Source organism: Aspergillus karnatakaensis (genome assembly GCF_047715665.1).
Source record: "Aspergillus karnatakaensis strain CBS 102800 unplaced genomic scaffold BJY04scaffold_31, whole genome shotgun sequence".
Lineage (NCBI taxonomy): Eukaryota > Fungi > Ascomycota > Eurotiomycetes > Eurotiales > Aspergillaceae > Aspergillus > Aspergillus karnatakaensis.
The window spans coordinates 274,136-293,838 of NW_027395743.1; the positions used below are offsets into that span (position 1 = coordinate 274,136).

General features: G+C 53.8%; 5 protein-coding genes across 5 annotated transcripts; 3 read left to right on the forward strand and 2 right to left on the reverse strand.

Moving 5' to 3' along the window:
• Positions 1–641: 641 nt before the first annotated feature.
• BJY04DRAFT_219365 (Zn(II)2Cys6 transcription factor domain-containing protein) lies at positions 642–2,009 on the forward strand (the record flags this gene model as incomplete). Its single annotated transcript, XM_073716579.1, has 3 exons — positions 642–776; positions 826–1,288; positions 1,369–2,009. The coding sequence occupies 3 exons, from the start codon at positions 642–644 to the stop codon at positions 2,007–2,009; spliced, it is 1,239 nt and encodes a 412-aa protein (XP_073570184.1).
• A 620-nt stretch (positions 2,010–2,629) lies between these two features.
• Positions 2,630–4,769, reverse strand: BJY04DRAFT_228646 (cytochrome P450; the record flags this gene model as incomplete). The annotated part of the gene is made up of 9 exons (XM_073718889.1): positions 2,630–2,897; positions 2,966–3,164; positions 3,220–3,403; positions 3,454–3,612; positions 3,662–3,826; positions 3,893–3,993; positions 4,049–4,167; positions 4,248–4,252; positions 4,617–4,769. 9 exons carry the CDS (start codon positions 4,767–4,769, stop codon positions 2,663–2,665), a joined length of 1,320 nt encoding a protein of 439 aa, XP_073570185.1. The 3' UTR covers positions 2,630–2,662.
• A 459-nt stretch (positions 4,770–5,228) lies between these two features.
• On the reverse strand, positions 5,229–6,029 carry BJY04DRAFT_219368 (NAD(P)-binding protein; the record flags this gene model as incomplete). Its single annotated transcript, XM_073716580.1, has 1 exon — positions 5,229–6,029. One exon carries the CDS (start codon positions 6,027–6,029, stop codon positions 5,229–5,231), a length of 801 nt encoding a protein of 266 aa, XP_073570186.1.
• Positions 6,030–6,521: 492 nt separating this feature from the next.
• Positions 6,522–7,314, forward strand: BJY04DRAFT_228648 (uncharacterized protein; the record flags this gene model as incomplete). The annotated part of the gene is made up of 2 exons (XM_073718890.1): positions 6,522–6,745; positions 6,825–7,314. 2 exons carry the CDS (start codon positions 6,522–6,524, stop codon positions 7,312–7,314), a joined length of 714 nt encoding a protein of 237 aa, XP_073570187.1.
• Positions 7,315–7,684: 370 nt separating this feature from the next.
• BJY04DRAFT_219370 (putative polyketide synthase) lies at positions 7,685–19,064 on the forward strand (the record flags this gene model as incomplete). Its single annotated transcript, XM_073716581.1, has 5 exons — positions 7,685–8,063; positions 8,119–9,927; positions 9,986–10,641; positions 10,697–16,812; positions 16,868–19,064. 5 exons carry the CDS (start codon positions 7,685–7,687, stop codon positions 19,062–19,064), a joined length of 11,157 nt encoding a protein of 3,718 aa, XP_073570188.1.
• Positions 19,065–19,703: the final 639 nt, after the last annotated feature.

Here is a 19,703-nt window from a genome sequence, read left to right on the forward strand (position 1 = left end):
TTCCCTGTCTGGTGCACAGAAAAGTTATTGCAAGGTAGCGCTATCACCCATGGGTACTTGGGCAACTGGTCTAAGACCAGAAAAGGAAAAGAAAAAAAGAATCAGCTTACTATGATCATCACAGCCTGCTTACGTCAAGGCTGCATGCACCGCTGGCATATTCGAGCAATTGATTCTCGTGGTGTTCGCCGACCGTGGGCGTACAATCCTCTCGCTTGGACACCCCGGCCCTCATGCATTACAGAGCCTCTCTTCTGACTCGAAATTCTGGATGCAGTGATATGAGGTGTCCTTGGCAACGATAGTACGCACGGCTTGTCGATTCTGTGGGCCAGTCACTACCGTGGGACATGAAAGAGAGGATCTGCGCGCGGCGCAGGCACACGAACCAATGTCTAGCGCAGGTGCGGCCATGACAAATCTCCTCAGATCCTTCAAATGACCACTTGGCCAATTGAGATACCGTGATTGGAGGAGATTCAGGATGTCTTCTGCAGCGCCTGTTGCTTCCTATGTAGGGCTAGTGCTGATGCCTCAGGTGTTTTTGAAGGTTTATATAGTCATGTCCTTCAGACTCTGTAGATTCATGGAAAGAGAGCTGAATTCCTTATTCATATTCATTATTCTCCATATCGATCCTGATGTTTGGGATGTTAAGACTGGATCCGCAGAGCGACAACCATGAGTTTATCGAGCGTGCCAATGGAACAGCCTACAGCCAGCTGGGTTATTCCCTGCCCCCCCGTTCAGCATGCGACAGCTGCCGCGAGAAAAAGGTATGCATACAATGTCAGACTTTGGTATACATTTGCTCATGGACAACAGCTCAGATGTAGCGGGCACAAGAGTGGGTGTCGCCGGTGTAAAAACAACCATGCCCGGTGTACATACTCGTCCACTTTCGACGCAGGGGCGAAGCGCCAGCGCTACCCAGCTCAGCTACAAACCCCACCCAACGATCGCATTTCCATGAAGGATACTGACGAACAATGCTGGGAGAGCATCACCTGTCAGTCAACACGACGAATTTCATCTGTGTCATCAACGCCCCAAGCTTCACCATTGAAATCGACTACTAGTCCCAAGATTGCCGCTGGCGACGACAGCCTTGGGCCTAACCTAATAACGGAGTATCCCCTGCAGGATTGGTCTCTGGCAGGCCTAGACCAGACACTGCTGAGCGGTTGGATTTCAACGCCATTATCTACACCTCTAGAGGATGTTTGGGGGTGTAATTTCAGTGGCCCTACCAATCGGAATCCGCAGGGGCCCGGTAGTCTAAGTCAGGGTATGTTGAGAGCACCAATGATATGCAGCTAACGGGAGGGAGAAAGCTGGGAAATATAACACATGCTCACAATAATGTAGCGGCCGAGCACGAGACAGAGCAAGTACGCGGCATGGGCGCAGCGCAGAAGATGCAGGACGCCTCCCTGACCCCCAGAGGCCAGTGTGACTGTCTCCTGCTCGCCGCCCCCATGCTAGAAGAACTCGAGAACAAATTACATTGCGTTGACACCGAACCCCACGCTCTAGACACCGTGCTGGCGTGGCAAAAGGATGCCTGCACCGACTGCAATAAGATGCTGCGGTGTTTGAACAGCGCTGGGTGCTCCGAACACATCATGCTCCTTGCGTTTGCCTGTGACAAAGTGGCGAGGTTAGGATGTCGGATCAATTCGCATTACTTCGAGTGCTGCGCCGGCCAGGGCCAACCACAGCAGCCCAGGACAGCAAAAAGGTTGGACGGCGGCGGTACCAGTGGCTATGTGAGGAGCTTTTTTGTAGGAGATTACGAACTAGACAAACCCAACGAGTCGCTCCGTGTAATTAGAGTTCTGATTGAGCTTCAGCTGCGCGACCTCCGGACCCTGGTCGAGAAGAGCAAGTTGCTCGCCCATGGTGCGGCGATGATTACACAACTGGCTGTGCTGCGACAGACAGAGCGACGAATTATACGGTTGATCGAACAGATTAAAAGCTATCTTGAATGCAACATTGAACTGTAAACTGTTTCTATTATATATTTCCCCACTACCAGCCGCCAGCCGGTAAGCTGGTCACTTAACGACCAATGTAATGAAGATCGTGATACATACTACGTACTTGCTGTAAGCCTTTGCCCGCTTCCCAGACCAATATCCCTATTCTCATACATTATTGGATTCGCAGTGCTCCGTGGAGGAGCGGGAAAATATTGGAGTGTCCATCCCATCAATGTTTTATCACTCTCGGTTCCTACAAGAGCTTGCTAACCCAGGTGTCTAGGCTTTGCTAGTGGGTGGATATTTCTTCCGCGGAGAGGGTTGTATGGGTATTATTGGTTTAGCCTCCTGCCCAGCATGTCTGATAGCGTATATGCGATCTGGGTCTAATCATAGAGGATAGCTTCCCGTTCTAAAAGAACAAGATACTAACCTGCACTGGATTCTCCGAGATGAGGGAGAGATGGGAGGTTCAGGTGCATGATATGTCTACACGAAAGGTTGCTCGCGGACGGTTGCCATGAGGCCTGTCACTGGCCAGGACTATTAATTGGCACCAGCATAACGCGGTGGTGGTATTGCCAGTAGCTTGCATTGACACGGACAAGCGATGATTACTTCCGACACACCCGGTCATCGCCACATGTATGTATGCATGCCGCCCTAGACCAACTGCATCAAAGGATAGTCGCAGCATGTCGAGACTGACGGAGCTGGAACTGCAGGACCGACTTGGTATCCTGCCTCACATCCAAAATATGGTTGTACTGATCCTCCGGTCTCGTCGTTCCTTCTGGCAGGTGAAAGTCATACCGAATCAAGATACGACTCAGCGTTGCCTTGAGCACGTTAACAGCGAAAAAGCGGCCTGGACAAACGTGTGTACCGGCGCCGAATTCGAGGGAGTCGGGCCTGACGTGCAATGTGAGCCATGTTAGCTTCTGACTTTTTCCTGCTGGTAAAAGTTCCGGTACACCTACCCTGCAAAGATGTATTTGAAGCGGGTAGAACCCTCCAACACGCTTTTCTCGGCCCACTGGAAGGGCTGAAAGACCCGCTTTTTGCCCCCCTTTTCAATGACGGAATATGCGGACCCAGGAAGGGCGACGTAAGAGTTGGCTGGGAGAAAGGTTCCATTGGAGAGAGTCATCGGCTGGATGATCTTGCGATAGACAGATACTAAGGTGGGTTAATTATATCATTTCCAGGGCTTTTCAAGCCAGCGCAAACCTACGGCAGTTGGCATGGTGAAATTTCTGCGATTCCTTGAAGAAAGAATCCATAAGGTCCAGCCGGGCAAGCTGGGTTTGGCTCAGGTTCACATCTCCGTTGTTCTCGTGTGTCAAGCGACCGACTTCTTCTCTTAGAGGTTCTATGTACTGTGGATTGGCGGCAAGATCAAGCAGAGCTTGCAGGAGCTGGAAACGAGATCAGCAATCCACATCGACGAGGGCAGGCTTGCACTCACTACACGCCCTGTGCTCTGAATCCCAGCTATGTTGGTCATGCCAATTCCCTCGACTAGAAGGTCCGTGTTGGCACGCTCGCTCTCTGCACTCTCGATATAGGATTGGATATAGTCTGCTGGCGGTTTGAAATCGGGACTCTTCATAGCTTGGAGCCGTTCCTTAATCGAAGGGGTCAACTACCGATCAAGATCCCTGGGGAGGACAAACCTGATGTAATGGACGTAGAAAGTCGTCAACGCTCTTGCAGTAACGGCGGAAGCGACGCATCTCCGGGAGAAAGAGATTCGCCACAGGCTGCAAAGGCCTTGGCCATTTGGCAATCGCGAGCGCAGCAAAGAATGCCACTTTGGGAAACCCAAGACAGAGAGCCATCTGTATCACCACTTATCATGCGAGATCTCTGCAGTGCGTGTTGCAAGGGGAGATATTTGAACTCACCCAATCCTCGTTACGAGCCGCCTCCAAGCCAAGATAGGCCCTCTGATACACATGCAAAAAGACACTAAGCACAAGATTGCTTACATTGATCGAACGGGGATCTCAAGTCGGTCAGTTTCCTTCCTGCCGCTTCATTGACTTCTTTTGCGATCATACCTGGTTCCTGTCCCACTACTCGGTCAAGCGCCAAGTCAATTTCCTCGTACACGTCGTTCATCATGCCACCGATATTCTTCGTCAGAAACCCTTTTGCGTAGGAAACCATAGTATGTGTTCTATCGCCTGGGAGAAGAGAACGATAAGAATTGTAGGAGATACAGAGAGTGCATGCTCTGCCCATCTTGGCGCCTCCTACCTGGACTGTCAGGATATAGAGAACCCAGCATAGTGTACCTAAGAGAGATCGTATCCATTAAGAAAACTGTCGAATGTTTATGGGGTCTTAGAGATGGATCCTTACCGGCCCTGAAAGCGCTCGCTTAAGTCCACGGCAGAGGCTTCTGGAGTTAGCCTCCCTTCAGTGGTCCCAGAGTTCAAGGATAAGCACAGGGACATCATACAGACTCTGGGTTCTGGTTGCCAGGCATACTCATTGACAAACTTTGGGGGAAGGACAAGGACATCACGGAAGGGTGTTTGGAGGACATAAAGTTGGTCGGGATCCTCATAAACATTTAGCACAGTGCCTCTAGAGTAGTATGAGAACAGGGCCAGCCATCATTACCTGAGCATATCGTGCCTCAATGATTGCCTTGTAGTTCAGGTTCGCTGACCCTTTGACAATAGGAATATGCGAAGGGTACCGGCAGCGAGCCCGGTACTTGCGGAGCAGGGTCAAGGCAAGTAGAATAGCAAGAACTAATATGCTATACAACATCTTGACGTAGGATGTGGATGTAGAAAGGCCATCAGATTCCTAGAAGGGAATCAGATTCTAGCTATATGTTCTGGCCAGCGTGCAACTCTAGTCCTCGGCAGGGGGGTAAGAGACTGCAGACCGATAGCGAGGATCGTGACGAAATCGACAGCCATTGTATTGGCAGATAACAAACCGACGTACGGTAGCACCAATCCATTCCAGAGTCATGGAAGTAACTTCCGGCTGGATAGGAGACTCCGAAAGGTGGTCGCTTAGCTGCAGTGTGAGGTATTGGTGGAATGTGCCCCCTGGCGTGGGTCCTTGAGCGTAATTAATGTTTTAAATCCAGTTTCATTGCAGCCAGGACTGATGGTCTTGTTCTGGACAGCTTCAGTTAATTTCCTTAATGAATTATATCAATACTTTGGACACCGGCAAGCCCTTAAAGGTACTCAAACAACAAACAATGACCAACGCCTACACCAGAAGCCTTCCTCCATTGGTTTCAACAATCGAGCCCGTGATGAATTGATCCTTCATAATGTACAGGTAAGCCTCGGCCACATCCTGCGGGTTGCCCACGGTCCCAGTCGTCGATGTCTTGCGAAAGAATTCCAACATTCCTTCCAACTCGTCCTTAGCCATCCCTGCAAGGATTTCTGTATGCACCGCGCCTGGCGAGACAATATTCACCCTGATGGGTTTCAAGTCGACCGCCAGGCCTCTCATCGCCCCCTCGACTGCCCCTCCCCATGTCGCCATCACAGCCCATCCGGGATTGGGCTTCTGAGTGATGGATCCGCCTGTAAAGGTGAAGGAATTCTCAGCTGACCGTTCCATATAGCTGGGAAGGAGCTTCGCCATGAGTAACGGTGCGACGCAGCGGACTATCCCTGCATGGTAGATCGCGTCGATGGTAAGGTCCTGGACTCTTGGGATTCTTGCAGCGTCGCCTGCGGTCCATGATATGTGGTTCAGTTTGCCGATCTTGGTCGCTGCGTCCAGTAGGCCGCTGAGATTATGTTCCAGGTGCTCCCTGTCCGACAGATCGCATGCATGGGTCGTGAGGGGGTTCGCCCGGACGAGATCCGGGTAGGCGGACTGCAGTCGTGCAGCGGTCGCGTTCAGCTTGCTCTGGTTCGAGCTGGAGAGTATCACCTGAGCTCCGTGTTCCACTGCGGCCTCGGCGACGCAAAAGCCAATTCCTGATGTGGCACCTACCACGAGGACGCGCTTTCCATCAAGCTTGCCCAGATATTTGAGTCCTTTGGCCGACATGCTGCTGTGTCGGGGGTGGTTCTGACAACGGACAAATGATGGGAGGATGTCGCCCAGAAATGTCTTTGATGTGTCCAGCACGCTTGCCCTTGCCCCTTGCTGATACCTAGAATTGCACCGTAACCGTGACTGGCATCCACGTCATGACTTGAATGTCGAATGTGTGTGTGTGTGTGTGTGTGTGTGTGTGTGTGTGTGTGTGTGTGGTTGTGGGGAAAATGTGATCGAATAATGACAGCCACGCTCGAAACTCCGATACCCTACATTTACATTCCCAGAGACACTGCACAAAGGTACCGGGTTTTTCAATCGACCCATAAAGAAAGATTTCCGCAACCAGCAAGGAGTCCAGTCGCACATGTTGAGGGTCACGAAAGTCATCATGATGACACTTTGATATTTGGATTCGAACAATGTAGAAGATAAAACGCCGGCTGTGTTACCGACATGCAAGGGGGTTAGGAAAGTCTATCCGCTACCCAGTCAACAGCAATGAAGCAATTCCTGTCTGCCACTTTTAGCCTTGGGAGTCTTGCCGTGGTTGTCAATGCAGGTCTCGGGGCGCTGAACATCCCCGGGGGAGTGCCCTTCCTCTTCAATGGAGCTGCCGTGATCAACCATCCAAACTGGACCACTCAGCAGCCTGCAGACAACACCCTGGAAGGCGCCAACTTCTTCTCCTATGCCACTGATAAAGGCTACTTGAGCTTTGGCTGGTATGTGCTCCCCCCATTGTCGACTAGAAGAGTAGTAGAATGATCGTTGAGAGAATGGTGAATAACAGATAGTCGACAGGTGGCTAGCACCCTCTCCTGGGACCAATTACTCGCATTGTCAGCCTGATTCCCGTGACTTTATCTGGTACGAATACACAGATAAGATGTACGGATGCACCGAAAAGGGGTGCAAGGCGCATGTCCTCAACTACCAGGTGTCGAATACTTCAACGCCGTACTTTGATACAGACTATGTCTTCAGTGTTGCCAATCTCGCGCCCCCAGAGTTTGGCTCTCTGAGTATTAGCTACTTTGATGAGAAGAAGGGAGCTTCGGCGGCAGGAGCCAGACATGTCCTCTCCGCTGCTGCATCCACCACATCTGACTGTTGCAAGGCATTGACAACCTTGCGCTGGATTAAAGAAAATTATAAGATCAAACTGGACTTTGAGCTCACTGATATCTGTCCGAGACGAAAGACAGTAAAAAATCCATGGTGGCACTGGGGCCAGCTTCCCATGGATGGAGGATGCGATGGAGGTAGTTCTTTTGTCGATGAGCTTCGCTAAAAGCTCTACCTTGGATATAACACGATCCTAGCTATCTAGATCAGTCAATCAACCGCCAAGTAGTACGTGACGCACTCTCTGATGGGTGGAGGGCAATTTGAAATCCCGAGTCATACACAAGGAATTCCACACCCGTGCAGGACGGTTTGGCAGTGCGTAATTGGGAGAAACAGATTCAAGGGCGACGTGCAGTTAGGGACTCCTTACAGCTGCATGCCGGTAGGGGTGGTTGTGGCTGAGCGAGCTGGCCGGCACCCCTCGCTTCATTCCGTCTCTTTGTAGAGCCCACCCCGCAACATATACTGCTAGAGAGTTATCCGCGAACGGTCCGGTTGTCCTCCGACCTTGTCCAACCAAATTAACTTTAAAGATGACGAGAAACGCAACAGCTGACGATATTGCGATTATAGGCATGTCCTGCCGCGTCGCCGGCGCCCAATCTCCATCGCAGCTCTGGGAAATGCTAGCGGGCAGGAAGGATGTTCGAAGAAGGATTGACAGGTTTAATGTTGATGGATTCTATAGCTCCCATAACGGAGAAGATAAGGGTCTTACCAATGTGCAACATGCCTACCTACTTGACCAGGACATCGACAAGTTCGACCACGCATTCTTCGGCGTCTCCCCCATCGAGGCTACGGCCATGGATCCCCAGCACCGGATTCTTCTAGAAGTGGCATACGAAGCATTCGAGAGTGCTGGAGTCCGCCTGGAGGACATCCAGGGCACTGACACTGCCGTATATGCCGGTTAGAACGGACTCAACCCTCCGAGACGAGAGCAAATGAAAACTTACCAGTGCAGGAATCTCATGTAACGATTACCAGGCCTCGCTACTGCGAGACGTTGATCAGTTACCCAAGTACGCAGCAACCGGGATGCATAATTCAATGGCTGCCAACCGCATCAGCTACTTTTTCGATCTTCATGGTCCCAGTCTGACCATCGACACGGCCTGCTCGTCGACAATGGTGGCGCTAAACCAGGCTGTCCGGGGACTGCAGACAGGCGAGTCCCCAGCAGCACTAGTGTGCGGCTCTCACCTCATTCTCAGCCCAGACATGTTCGTCCACATGTCCGAGCTCGGCTTTCTAAGCCCAAGCGGATGGTGTCGCAGCTTCGACGCGCAAGGCGACGGCTATGCGCGCGGCGAGGGCTGTCTTGCCTTACTCCTGAAGCCACTCGCACAGGCAGTCCAGAACCATGACCCGATTCGGGCCGTCATCAAGGGCACCCGACTAAACCAGGACGGCAGAACACAGGGTATTACCTTGCCATCAGCCAGTGCACAACAGCGAAACCTATCTGCACTGTACCAGCGCTGTGATATATCCCCGACCCTGGTGCAATACGTCGAAGCTCACGGGACGGGCACCGCAGTGGGAGATCCGATCGAATGTGCGGCGCTCAGTCGCGTCTTTCGTCCTTTGCAAACTCCAGAGGACGACAGTCAGAGACTCATCATTGGGTCCATCAAGAGTAATATCGGCCACCTAGAATCCTGTGCCGCATTAGCGGGGATTATCAAAACGGTCGAGTGCCTCGAACGCGGCTTCATCCCCAGCCAGATGAACTACGAGATTCCCAACCCGAAGATACCCCATGATCGAGTCCTGGTCCCCACAACCACTACACCTTGGCCGCCGACGCCAGACGCGGTGCGACGAGCCGGGGTTAACTCGTTTGGATTCGGCGGTACTAACGGGCATGTCATCCTGGAGCAATATATCCCGGACGATCTGCCGCTTAGCCCCCCGTATCAAAGACCGTATCTATTCAAGGTGTCGGCGGGCAGTGAGGTCTCGCTACGAGGTCTGGCGGCCGAGTATGCGGCATTTGTCAGTAGACAACCTCCTCGCCTGGTCGATTTGGCCTACACCTTGCTGTCTCGACGGTCTACGCTCAGCAAGACCGTCTATTTCGTGGCCTCTTCGGTTGAAGATTTGAAGAGCCATCTTGCTCGAATTGCCACCGGCGAGGCTTCGGCCGTCTCAGCCTCCCTTCCTGTCAATCCAACCATGCTTTGGATCTTCACGGGCCAGGGTGCGCAGTGGCCGCAGATGGGGAGGCAACTTCTAGATTGCTGCCCGCTCTTCACGGCCGTCATCCATGAATGTGATCGGGCGTTATCCTGTCTGCCCGATGCTCCGCCCTGGAGCCTCGTCGCCGAGCTACTCCAGCCGAAGGCGTCTTCTCGCATTAACGAGGCAGTATACTCGCAGCCTCTTTGTACAGCCCTGCAGATCGCCCTGGTCGAAAAGTGGAGAAGCTACGGGATCGCACCGACAGCTGTTGTAGGACATTCCTCGGGAGAAATTGCAGCGGCCTACGCGGCAGGTATCCACTCCTTGGAAGAAGCCATGGCCATCTCCTACTACCGCGGGCTGTTTGTCCGGGGTAAAGATGAAGGGGGAAAGGGCGCCATGTGTGCCGTCGGGCTGAGTGAGGACGCGGTCCTAGAATTGCTGGGCTCATACACTGGTCGTGTCAGTCTGGCTGCCACGAATGCGCCAACGAGCTGCACGATTTCCGGGGATGAAGATGCTGTGACTGAGATACATGATCATTTGAAGGCACAGGGGACATTCTGTAGACTGCTGCATGTGGACACCGGTATATGAGCCCAATGCCACCCATAAGAGATCGAACAGTACACTAACGCCGGCACAAGCCTATCATTCCCATCACATGCTTCCTGCCGCAGCTCGTTACATCCGGGCTCTCGACGCCGTCAAAGCTCGTCCGGCCGCGTCCTCCGCTCAGTGCAAGATGTATTCCTCGGTATCGGGCAAGTTGCTCGACCCGGCAAGCTGCACTTCCCAATACTGGAGGGACAACATGGTCTCGACAGTGCGGTTTACTACCGCCGTCAAAGCTGCGATTGACTGCCATCAGGCCTTCGGTTCATTCCTTGAGTTTGGACCTCATCCTGCGCTCAAAGGCCCGACGATAGAGCTCTTATCAACACTTGGGATGAGAGAGGTGAGGTACTGGGGGTCCTGCTCCCGCGGAAGACCAGACTTGGAAGCACTGTTGGACTCGACCGCGCAGATGATCCATTGTACACTCTCAATCTCTGTAGACCAGGTAAACAGCCCCCAGCTGGGAAGTGTTTATTCTGGTCGGGTTGTAACGGGCCTTCCCGGATATGTTTGGGATCACTCAGTCAGCCACTGGGCGGAGTCACGATTAAGTCTGCAGGTCAGAAATCGCCGCTTTGCTCGGTGTCCTCTCCTGGGAGCTCGCCTCGCCGGGGACAATCCATTACTGCGCTTATGGAGGAATATTTGGAGGCGAAAGGAGATGCCATGGATCGAGGAGATACATGTAAGTGTCTCCCATGCCGCATTATATCAGAATCATGCTCAATGTAACCATAAAGAACAAAAATGGGGCCACGGTGCCCCAGTCAGCATTCATCGTCATGGCGCTGGAAGCGGCACGACAGATTGTCGCCGAGGAGGAATATGTATCGGCAGAGAGGATCGCCCTGCAGGGCATTAATTTCCACGGACATATCCCGATAGCCCTTGTTGACTCGGAGGCAGAAAGTCCTTTTGAAACCAGCCTTCGGATGGAGCGCACTGCCTCGGGGACGTATGAGTTTTCTATTATCGGCGGTAGTGCTACGATCGAATGGCAGCAAATCTGCTCCGGCGACCTGACCCTCGAATCGTTGACCTCCTTCACATCAAAACTGATTAATGCTAAGGGTAGCGAGGCTATGGAGACTGATACAGTCGCTGGAATCCAAATATACCATGCGACAGAGTCCCAAGTCAGCGGTGCCACTACCAGTGCTTTGGTGGATGACGAGACTGGCAGCTGGGACCTGCAGCTGTTGGAAACCCTTGTTAACTTCCCGCGGGCAATGCTGGGTAGAGCACCAGTTCCTTCCGAGTATGACTTGCTGGCCATTGACCGACTGGAGATGCCCATCTCGTATCGTCCTGCCCAAGCCGCATTCCACATCAACGTCGCAAGAGTCCGCGAAACGTACGGCGTTGGCGAGATCCAAATTGGAGAGCCAGAGGGATCCCATCTGACAATAACTGGGTTGCATTACCAGTTTCTCAAACATTCCCAGGAAGAGCTCCCTCTGGAGTCGCTGTTCTTCCGCCCTACAATCCTACCGGACATAACCCGTTTCGGCCCTGTATCGCAGGTACTCTCCCTTGAGCAGCTTCTGGCCCTAGTGTGTCATAAGTGGCCCATGTGCGAGTTCGCCCTGGCGGGACTGGACCAGCATCAGGTCTCGACAGTACATTCGAGACTGCCCCAAGCAGGTCCTCACCATCGTCCACAGTTCTGTCGGGTGGACGTAATTGGGACAGATCTCGCATGGAATGTACCACGCTGGCACCTGGTCGACCGTGCAAGGCCCAAAACGGAGTATCACCTAGTCCTTGGTAACCCAGACGCAATACGTAGATATACACCCGCACTGCATCGCAAGGGACTTATAGCCATCCCGCTGCCTGACGAGACAGACCTTGGATGGTTCGCATCAGACTTCGATCAAGTGGCGCAGTTCCATGGTCTTGGGTCAACTGAGTGGATTCTCGGTCAACGGCGGACGGCACTGGGCAAGGAAGAGCCCAAGGCGAACGAGACACTTGTTCTGCAATGCGAAGCCACCACATCCCTGGGGTCTGTAAGAGACCTCGACTTCCAACCTGTAAGCTTTGATTTGTTGGCTGTCCAGCAATTTGTTGAATCGCAGCCCCGTTCCCAGCCGGTCGATGTGGTCATCCTGGACATGGGGCCTCGAACGATTCTCCTAGACATTGTGGGCGACAAACTGCTTCCAACGCTTCAGTACCTGGTCCCGCGGACACGAAGTCTGCTGTGGGTCTCTGGTGAAACTCAAAGCACCCCCTTCGGCCGCGTTGTGGCGAGCTTTCTGAGGACCCTCTCGTCTGAGCATCCGTCACTACGAGCTGCGAGCCTGGTTTTTCGCGGTGAGCATGGTCCCGCAGCAACTGGATCAATCATTCTGAATGCCCAACACGATTTGCTCATGGGGGACACTGAGATTGAGATGTTGGTTGAGGGCTCTCAGGTCTTTTTACTTCGGTACCATCCGGATGATGAGCTCGCAGCTGCAGTAGGCCGCCGAGGCCCTCGACAATCATGCGTCGAGGCCGCTGGGCTAGAGCTGACGTATGGTATAAAACCTGCACAGCCAGGAAAGGCTATGGTTGAGCTCCGTGTGCCGAATCTGGTGGAGGGTTCCGCTCCAGGAACGGTGACGGTGCTCATCCACACGTCTGTGATCGATCCTTGGGACAGTCAGATACTCCGGAACCCTCGTGCTGCAGCAAGCTGGCCTGGATTTGGTCATTTCTTTGCTGGTACCATTATAGCATCTAGCGACGATCAAGCTAATGTCCCTAAAACGGTTGTAGGCTGGTATGCTGGAGCGCATCAACTCAATATTACTGTGCCGGCTGCGCAGGTGTGGCCGATAGCCTCTGACCTGGATCCTTCTCAGGCGGCGGTGAATTTTGCGGCGCATGCGATTGCTCTTGCTGCTCTCCAAGACAGCGCTCGGTCTTCCTCGACAGAGCGTGTCGCCATCGCAATGCCTGGCGCTCTGGGTGGTGCTCTGCGCAACGTCTGCCGCTCAATGAAGCTCGCTTTCGACAACGACACCCAAGGGCATAGTCCGACCTCAAATAAGATCTTCCGCGTTCATGACGACACTGGATGCTTGTCTGTGAATAATACCCCTGTTGACATAGAAGCATTCCTCAAGCAAAATGACGGCAGCCTCGCTAACGTTCTTGTTACGGACTGCTTTCAAGTCGATGACCCAGTCCCTGTCTTCCCCATTGCTGACTATCAAGGGGCATTCGATCATGCAGCATGCCACCGGACGTTGACCGTTTTGTTGCATGACCATACCCGGGCGCAACTTCGTGGCATTATCACGTATCAAAAACCGCGCCGCATCTTCAAAGCCAGTGGAGCCTATGTCCTAGTCGGTGGCTCCGGTGGGCTGGGACAGTATCTGATACGATGGATGGTGCACCAAGGCGCCCGACACCTCGTCGTCATCAGTCGAAGCGGGATGAAGCCCGAGGACGAGCGATCTCTGCGTCGCGATATAGACCCCTTCGACGCTGTATTAGAGATCCGTCAGGTTGACGCTACCAAACTACAAGATCTAGAGGCTACTCTCTGTAGTATCCGGGCCCGAACGAGGGTCATCGGTTGCATGAACTTGGTCATGGTACTGCAGGACAGCCCTTTTGTCAGCATGACCGGCGCGCAGTGGGATATAGCCCTGCAGGCTAAGATGCAATCCACGCAGAACCTCCATCTTGTGACTCGGGAGGACCCCCTGGATTTCTTCCTTCTCTTCTCCTCCATCGCCTCCATTTCCGGGAATCCGGGCCAGGCGAACTACGCCACCGGAAACGCATATCAGAACGCGATGGCTGCCCATCGCCGTGTCTCGGGACTGACGGCCGTCTCCATTGCTTTGGGGGTAATGACCGGTATTGGTGTGCTGACTGATGAGGAGAACCTGCTGCGGAACTTCGCCCGCAGAGGTATGACCCTTCTGACCCCCGATGATCTGTGTAAGATCGTTGAGGCGGCAGTATATGTCTCCCAATGCTCCGACTGGTGGTTGCTGCCTGTCGGATTTGACCTCTTTCAATCCCTGGGTGGCGTCATCCAATGCCGGGAGGATCAGCGCCAGCTGTTGGGCTTCTGGGCGCACACAGCCGAGTTCGGCTTCCTACTCGATCATAAATCGCAGGGACACGACGCCGTCGCTTGTTCCCTAAGGGACCGGCTCCCCACTACCAGTCCTACCGACCGTCCTGGGGTCCTTCTCGATGCCTTCCTGGCATTCCTGAGCAATATTCTGGGATATGATGCGGGAACCTTGGACCCCAGCCGCCCAATGGCGACGTTTGGGTTGGACTCTCTCAACGCGATTGCCTGTCGGTCCTGGTTCTTTCAGGAGCTTGAGCTAGATGTCAATATATTCCAGATTCTCGGTGCAAGCTCGGTCGCGGACCTCATTGAAGACGTTTGTCAGGATTTCCTCGCCACTCACAGTTCGCAGGCAGACACAGCATCTCTCTTAGCCGGTCTTCCAGTGCCCGTGGCACATGGCCCTCTAGAAGCACTCACGGTGAGGCCAGTGTCACACTCACAGCGCCGAATTTGGTTTATGCAGCAGCTACTCACGGATAAGACGGTCTACAATCTCCTTCTAGTTTGCCACATCGCCGGAGAAGTTGATGTGCCAGCATTCATCAGGGCGTGGTCGACACTGATGAAGCGACATGAAATACTCCGGTCAAGTATCACTGAAACGGCCAATGGACTGCAGCAGATACCGCATGCTGATGCCATATTCCCCCTGACTCGCATAGAGACGAACGGGTCGAAAGGATGGTGGGAGCTGGAGAACGAGGTCACTCGCCGAGCGCGCGGCCACGTTTTTGATCTCAGGGGTGGCCATGTCATCCACGGCTGGCTGGTGCAGAATCCTGCGGGTTGGAAGTTCTACTTAGCCTCCCATCATCTGGCCTGGGATCGGGCGTCTGTGCCTGTCATCTTCGAGGAAACCAGCCTTATATACCACAACATCCTCGCCGGAAGACCATTAGAGGATGGGCTTGCCCCAGTCCCCTACCAGTTTATTGACTACACGCTCTGGCAGGAAGAAGTGTTGAAGAAGGAAGGCCTCGTACAGTCATCCTTGGATTATTGGACGGCAGAATTGCAGGGTATTCCCGAGGCCATCAGTCTTCTACCCTCGGCCGCCACGGCGTCCAGACCTCTCGTTAAGCAGTACGAGACTGATGTCTCCAGTCTCTCGCTGAACGCTACCTTGACAAGCCGCTTGAAGGGCTTTTGCCGTGAACGTGCAATCACGCCATTTATGTTCATGACAACGTGCCTTAGCATTCTTTTGCATCGGCTCACCGGTGACCGGGATATCCTGATTGGCATTGCTGATGGAGACCGCGGTCACACGGCATTCGATCGACTGGTGGGATTCACCGTCAACATGCTCGCTTTGCGCTTCCGTCTAGACTCTGAAGATGATGTGCATGAGCTCTTCGGCCGTGCAAAGCAGACATGCGTGCAAGCCTACAAGCATCGTCTCCTGCCATTTGACTACCTGCTACAACACCTCAACGTCCCCCGTGCATCAAGCCACAGTCCAATTGTCCAGGTCATGGTCAATTACCAGATGCAGGCAGCATTTCCCGAGCACGATTACGGGTCGTTCCGATTCACACACTACGACCACTATAACGCACGCTCGCAGGCGGATTTCTACCTGGAAATCGAGGAGACGGCAGACAACACGCTTGACTGCATCTTTCGGTTTGATGTGGCTCTCTACACGACCCAGAGCATGGCAGAGCTAGCGCATCGCTACCAGGCGCTCATCGAAAGCGTGCTAGCGGACGACGGACCAAGCAGCCTGGCAAGCCTTGATCTGCTATCTTCCTGCCAGCGCGCACTGGTCCAGCGCGTTCTGCGCCCAGAGCATCAAAATTACCCGACGCTCCTTGAGCTTAATGATGATCTCTTTCTCGATCGATTACGACATGCTGTTCAAAAGACTCCCTTGAAACCGGCTGTTGCCGACGGCGATCGTATGCTCACATATCAAGCATTGGACGCAAGCAGCGACGTGGTCGCTGTCGCCCTCCTCGATCACGGGGTTCAATTAGGAGACCGTGTAGGTCTCGTTGGAGACCCCGGTTGGTCTATCATCGTAGCGCTCTGCGGCATCCTCAAGGCCGGAGGCGTTTACGTCCCCATCGATCGAGAGTATCCGCTCGAGCGCGTCCAGAGTATGGCCGCTGACGCACAATTCCAGACGGTGCTTATCGATCGCCTCAGCGATAGCGAGCGTCTAAAGCTTATGAGTGTGACAGGTATACAGCTGGTGGATGTGCAGAGTGCCATGAATTCCAATCCATCCCGTCTTCGTCCTATCCTCCCCCGCCGCGTGAACTCATCGGACAACTTCTGTGCCGTCTTCACCAGCGGCACCACAGGCAAGCCGAAGGGGGTATACATTGGACATGCGCGATTGAGGTATCAAATGGAGGGATACCATCGTTCTCTCCAGACGACCAGCAATGATAGGCTGCTCCTGTCGTCCTCGCTCACGTTTGACATGCACCTTCCCTCGGTCTATGGCTTTGTTCTGCATGGCGCCACCCTGTTCATATCCGGCCGCGAGGCCATGCTGTCGCCATCGTCTATGGTGGACTTCGTGGTTGATTCTGAGATCTCCTCGGTAGTGATGACCCCCACGCAGGCAAAGCTCCTGGTGACGGCCACGAATGCTGACCGGCTGCGCGACTGGACTAGTCTGCGCAGCTTTAACCTCGGAGGGGAGCCGGTTGATCCATTTCTAGTTGAGCAGCTTTACGGGCTAGGGCTGCCATCCGCCTCCATCTACAACGGGTACGGACCATCAGAGGCCACCGTCTGCAATTCCATAATTCGGTAATCGTCCCCTTCCCAATCTTGGCTCAAGATGGCCTGGCTCACGAACGTTTAGTTTCGATCTTGAAGACATCCACCAGGAAGAAATCTGCGTGGGGGGGCCCAGCTTTCCTTCATCATTCTATATTCTTGATGAACATTTAGTTGAGGTTCCCCCAGGAACGCCGGGAGAGCTCTATATTGGCGGTCCTACTGTCAATCAGGGCTACCTCAACCGTCCGGACATGACTGCCGCTGCTTTCGTTGCCAACCCATGGGCAACTGAGGAGGAACGTAAAAACGGCCACGATCGGCTTTACCGCACGGGGGACTGTTTCCTGCTCTCCCGGGACGGCAGACTACATATCCAGGGTCGAGTCGTCGGGGACCGCCAGGTCAAGATCCGTGGAATGCGGACGGAATTGGTTGAGATTGAGCGAGCAGTGTGGAAGGTATGTCAGGCCCGCATGGCCCCCTACCATGCCAGCCTTGTAGCAGTCCTGCACTATAAGACTGCAACGGATGACGGCGAACTGACGGCTTTCGTCGTGGCTCCATGGCTGGCCGGGGACGATCTGGCGAGACAGCGGCAGATGCGCTCTGTGATTCTCTCGGACCTGCGCTCTCGACTCCCGCCACACATGATACCGTCTGCGCTAGAGTTTCGCGAGAGTCTACCTCTGCTATTATCCGGGAAGGTTGACTACAAGAAGATCCAGTCATGGCCGGCTCCGTCCGCTAACCGCGATGGAGGTGAGGTGACGAGTAACGAAATTAGCTTGAGTGGCGTTCACACCAAATTGAGCCCTCTACAATCTCGCATTGCCCGCATTTGGACGGCGGTTTTAGGGGGCAAGGCTGCAGCACATTCAGTGAACCCACACGATGACTTCTTCTCAGCCGGAGGGCATTCTTTGCTGCTGTTTCGCCTGCAGCAGGGTATTGCAGAGGAGTTCAGAATCTCCATGCCGCTCCGGGATCTCTTTACTGCGTCGACTGTAGCCGCCCAGGCGACAGTGGTCCAGTCCGCCCTGCGCAGCCAGCAAAAACCCAGCCCGGAGCCCTCCATTGACTGGGAACAGGAGACCACCCTTCCAGAGGACTTTCCCGCGGAAATGGTATCTTCATCAGAGGCTGACCAAGTCCATGGAGATATCGCAATGACTGGTGGTTGCACAATGGCGGGCGCGCATTTTATTCATCATCTCTTGACGACAACCACGGTGACTGCGCACTGCTTGGCTGTGGAAGCAACGTCTCGCGAAGAAGCGACGGAAAAACTTTTCGAGGCCTTGCAGCGTTGGAACCTGCTCCAGGATCTTAATGAAGAACAGACAGGGCGACTCCTAGCGTATCCAGGGTCCCTCAGCCACCCGACGCTGGGACTCTCCAAGGATCAAATAAAGGCCATTGACGAGGCCACCATCGCTCTCTACCAACTCGACTCGGAGGTTTCGCTATTGAAGTCGTACAATCATCTACTGAGCTCGAATCTAGGCTCAGTCAGGTTCCTTCTCGCTCTTGCAACGAGGAACCCGGGTCGCGCCAAACCACTCCATTATCTTTCCACTTGGGGAGTGCCGCATCTGCAATCGTGGGCCAGCACGGAGCTCCAATCACCCCAGTGGGAAGCTGGCCCGGTGCCCCTCACGAACATGCGGCCCGGTGCGGATCACAGTCTTGGTTACCTCAAATGTCGCTGGGCCTGCGAACGGCTGCTGTACCGGGCTGCCGAGCGCGGCTTGCCCGTTTCGATCTTTCGGGCCTCGATGTGCACGCCCGCACCTGGAAGGGGAGCTACCCTGGCACAAGACGATATCAACCGGCGCATCCTAGTAGGAAGTGTTCAATTGGGCATGGTGCCGGACTTCAACAGTGAGAGGGGTGGTGGAATGAGTTGGATCACGGCCGACTTTCTGGCCCAGAGTATGCTGTACCTGTCGCGGCTTGTAGCGCACAGCGGCCGGCTACAGATCCATCATATCGTCTCCCCGCAGCATATTCTTTACCGGGATCTCCCGAGTGTCGTGTTTCCCGGACGGTCGCTGAATGTAGTCCCACCACGCGAGTGGTTTGCCGCTCTTGGTGCCTCGGAGGATTCGGAAATGGCCATGCATGCCGCCGTGCTGGAGGAGTGGCACTCAGCGGGATGGGTGCCCTTTCCTTTGGAGTCTACCGTCACGCTGCAACGGTTGCGCAAAGCAGGAATCTTGCCCTCAATTGTAGACGTTTGCCTTTTTCAGCTTCTTGTCATGGGTGACGGGAAATTCTAGCTTATCTTGCGGACCAATTCGGGAATGAGATGGCAATGTGCTTTAGCGCTGGCACATATGCTACCATTTGTGCCCTCCTTTCCTTGGTATATATGCACAATCTAGAAGATATGGATGGATGGGCCGAGGCCCTCTGACTTCACGTCGCAGACTATTTGCCAAGTGTCATCTAACAGGTTGTCCGGGGCCCTGCTTCTTACCCGTAGCCTCCAGACACGGCGGGCCTTGTAGGCACCACTACGACTTGTAAAATACTTTGTCGTGGGCAAACATTGCGGTCCGGCGTCCGATGGGGCGCTTCATGAGGCTCGGAAAGTAGAAGTGTGCGCTCGAGGTCTACTTCATTGTGAGAGCCCGTTAACAGGCTCCAAAGCTACTGGCAACAGGAAAATCCTTGCTTCATGAAGAGATGCATTATTGGGGCTCGTGGTATTTATGGGCTCCGCAGCTCCTAGCATTCGGTGGTAGCAAAGCAAGCATAGCATAGTCGCGATATATGTATTTAGTTACTGAAGCTCAACATAGAACAATCTGCACCAGCAAGGATATATATCAGACAAAAACACTGACAAATCAGCTCTTTCGCCATCCTAATAGAGCCGCTGTATCCTGCTCGCACCACGCTTCGTATGCACCCTC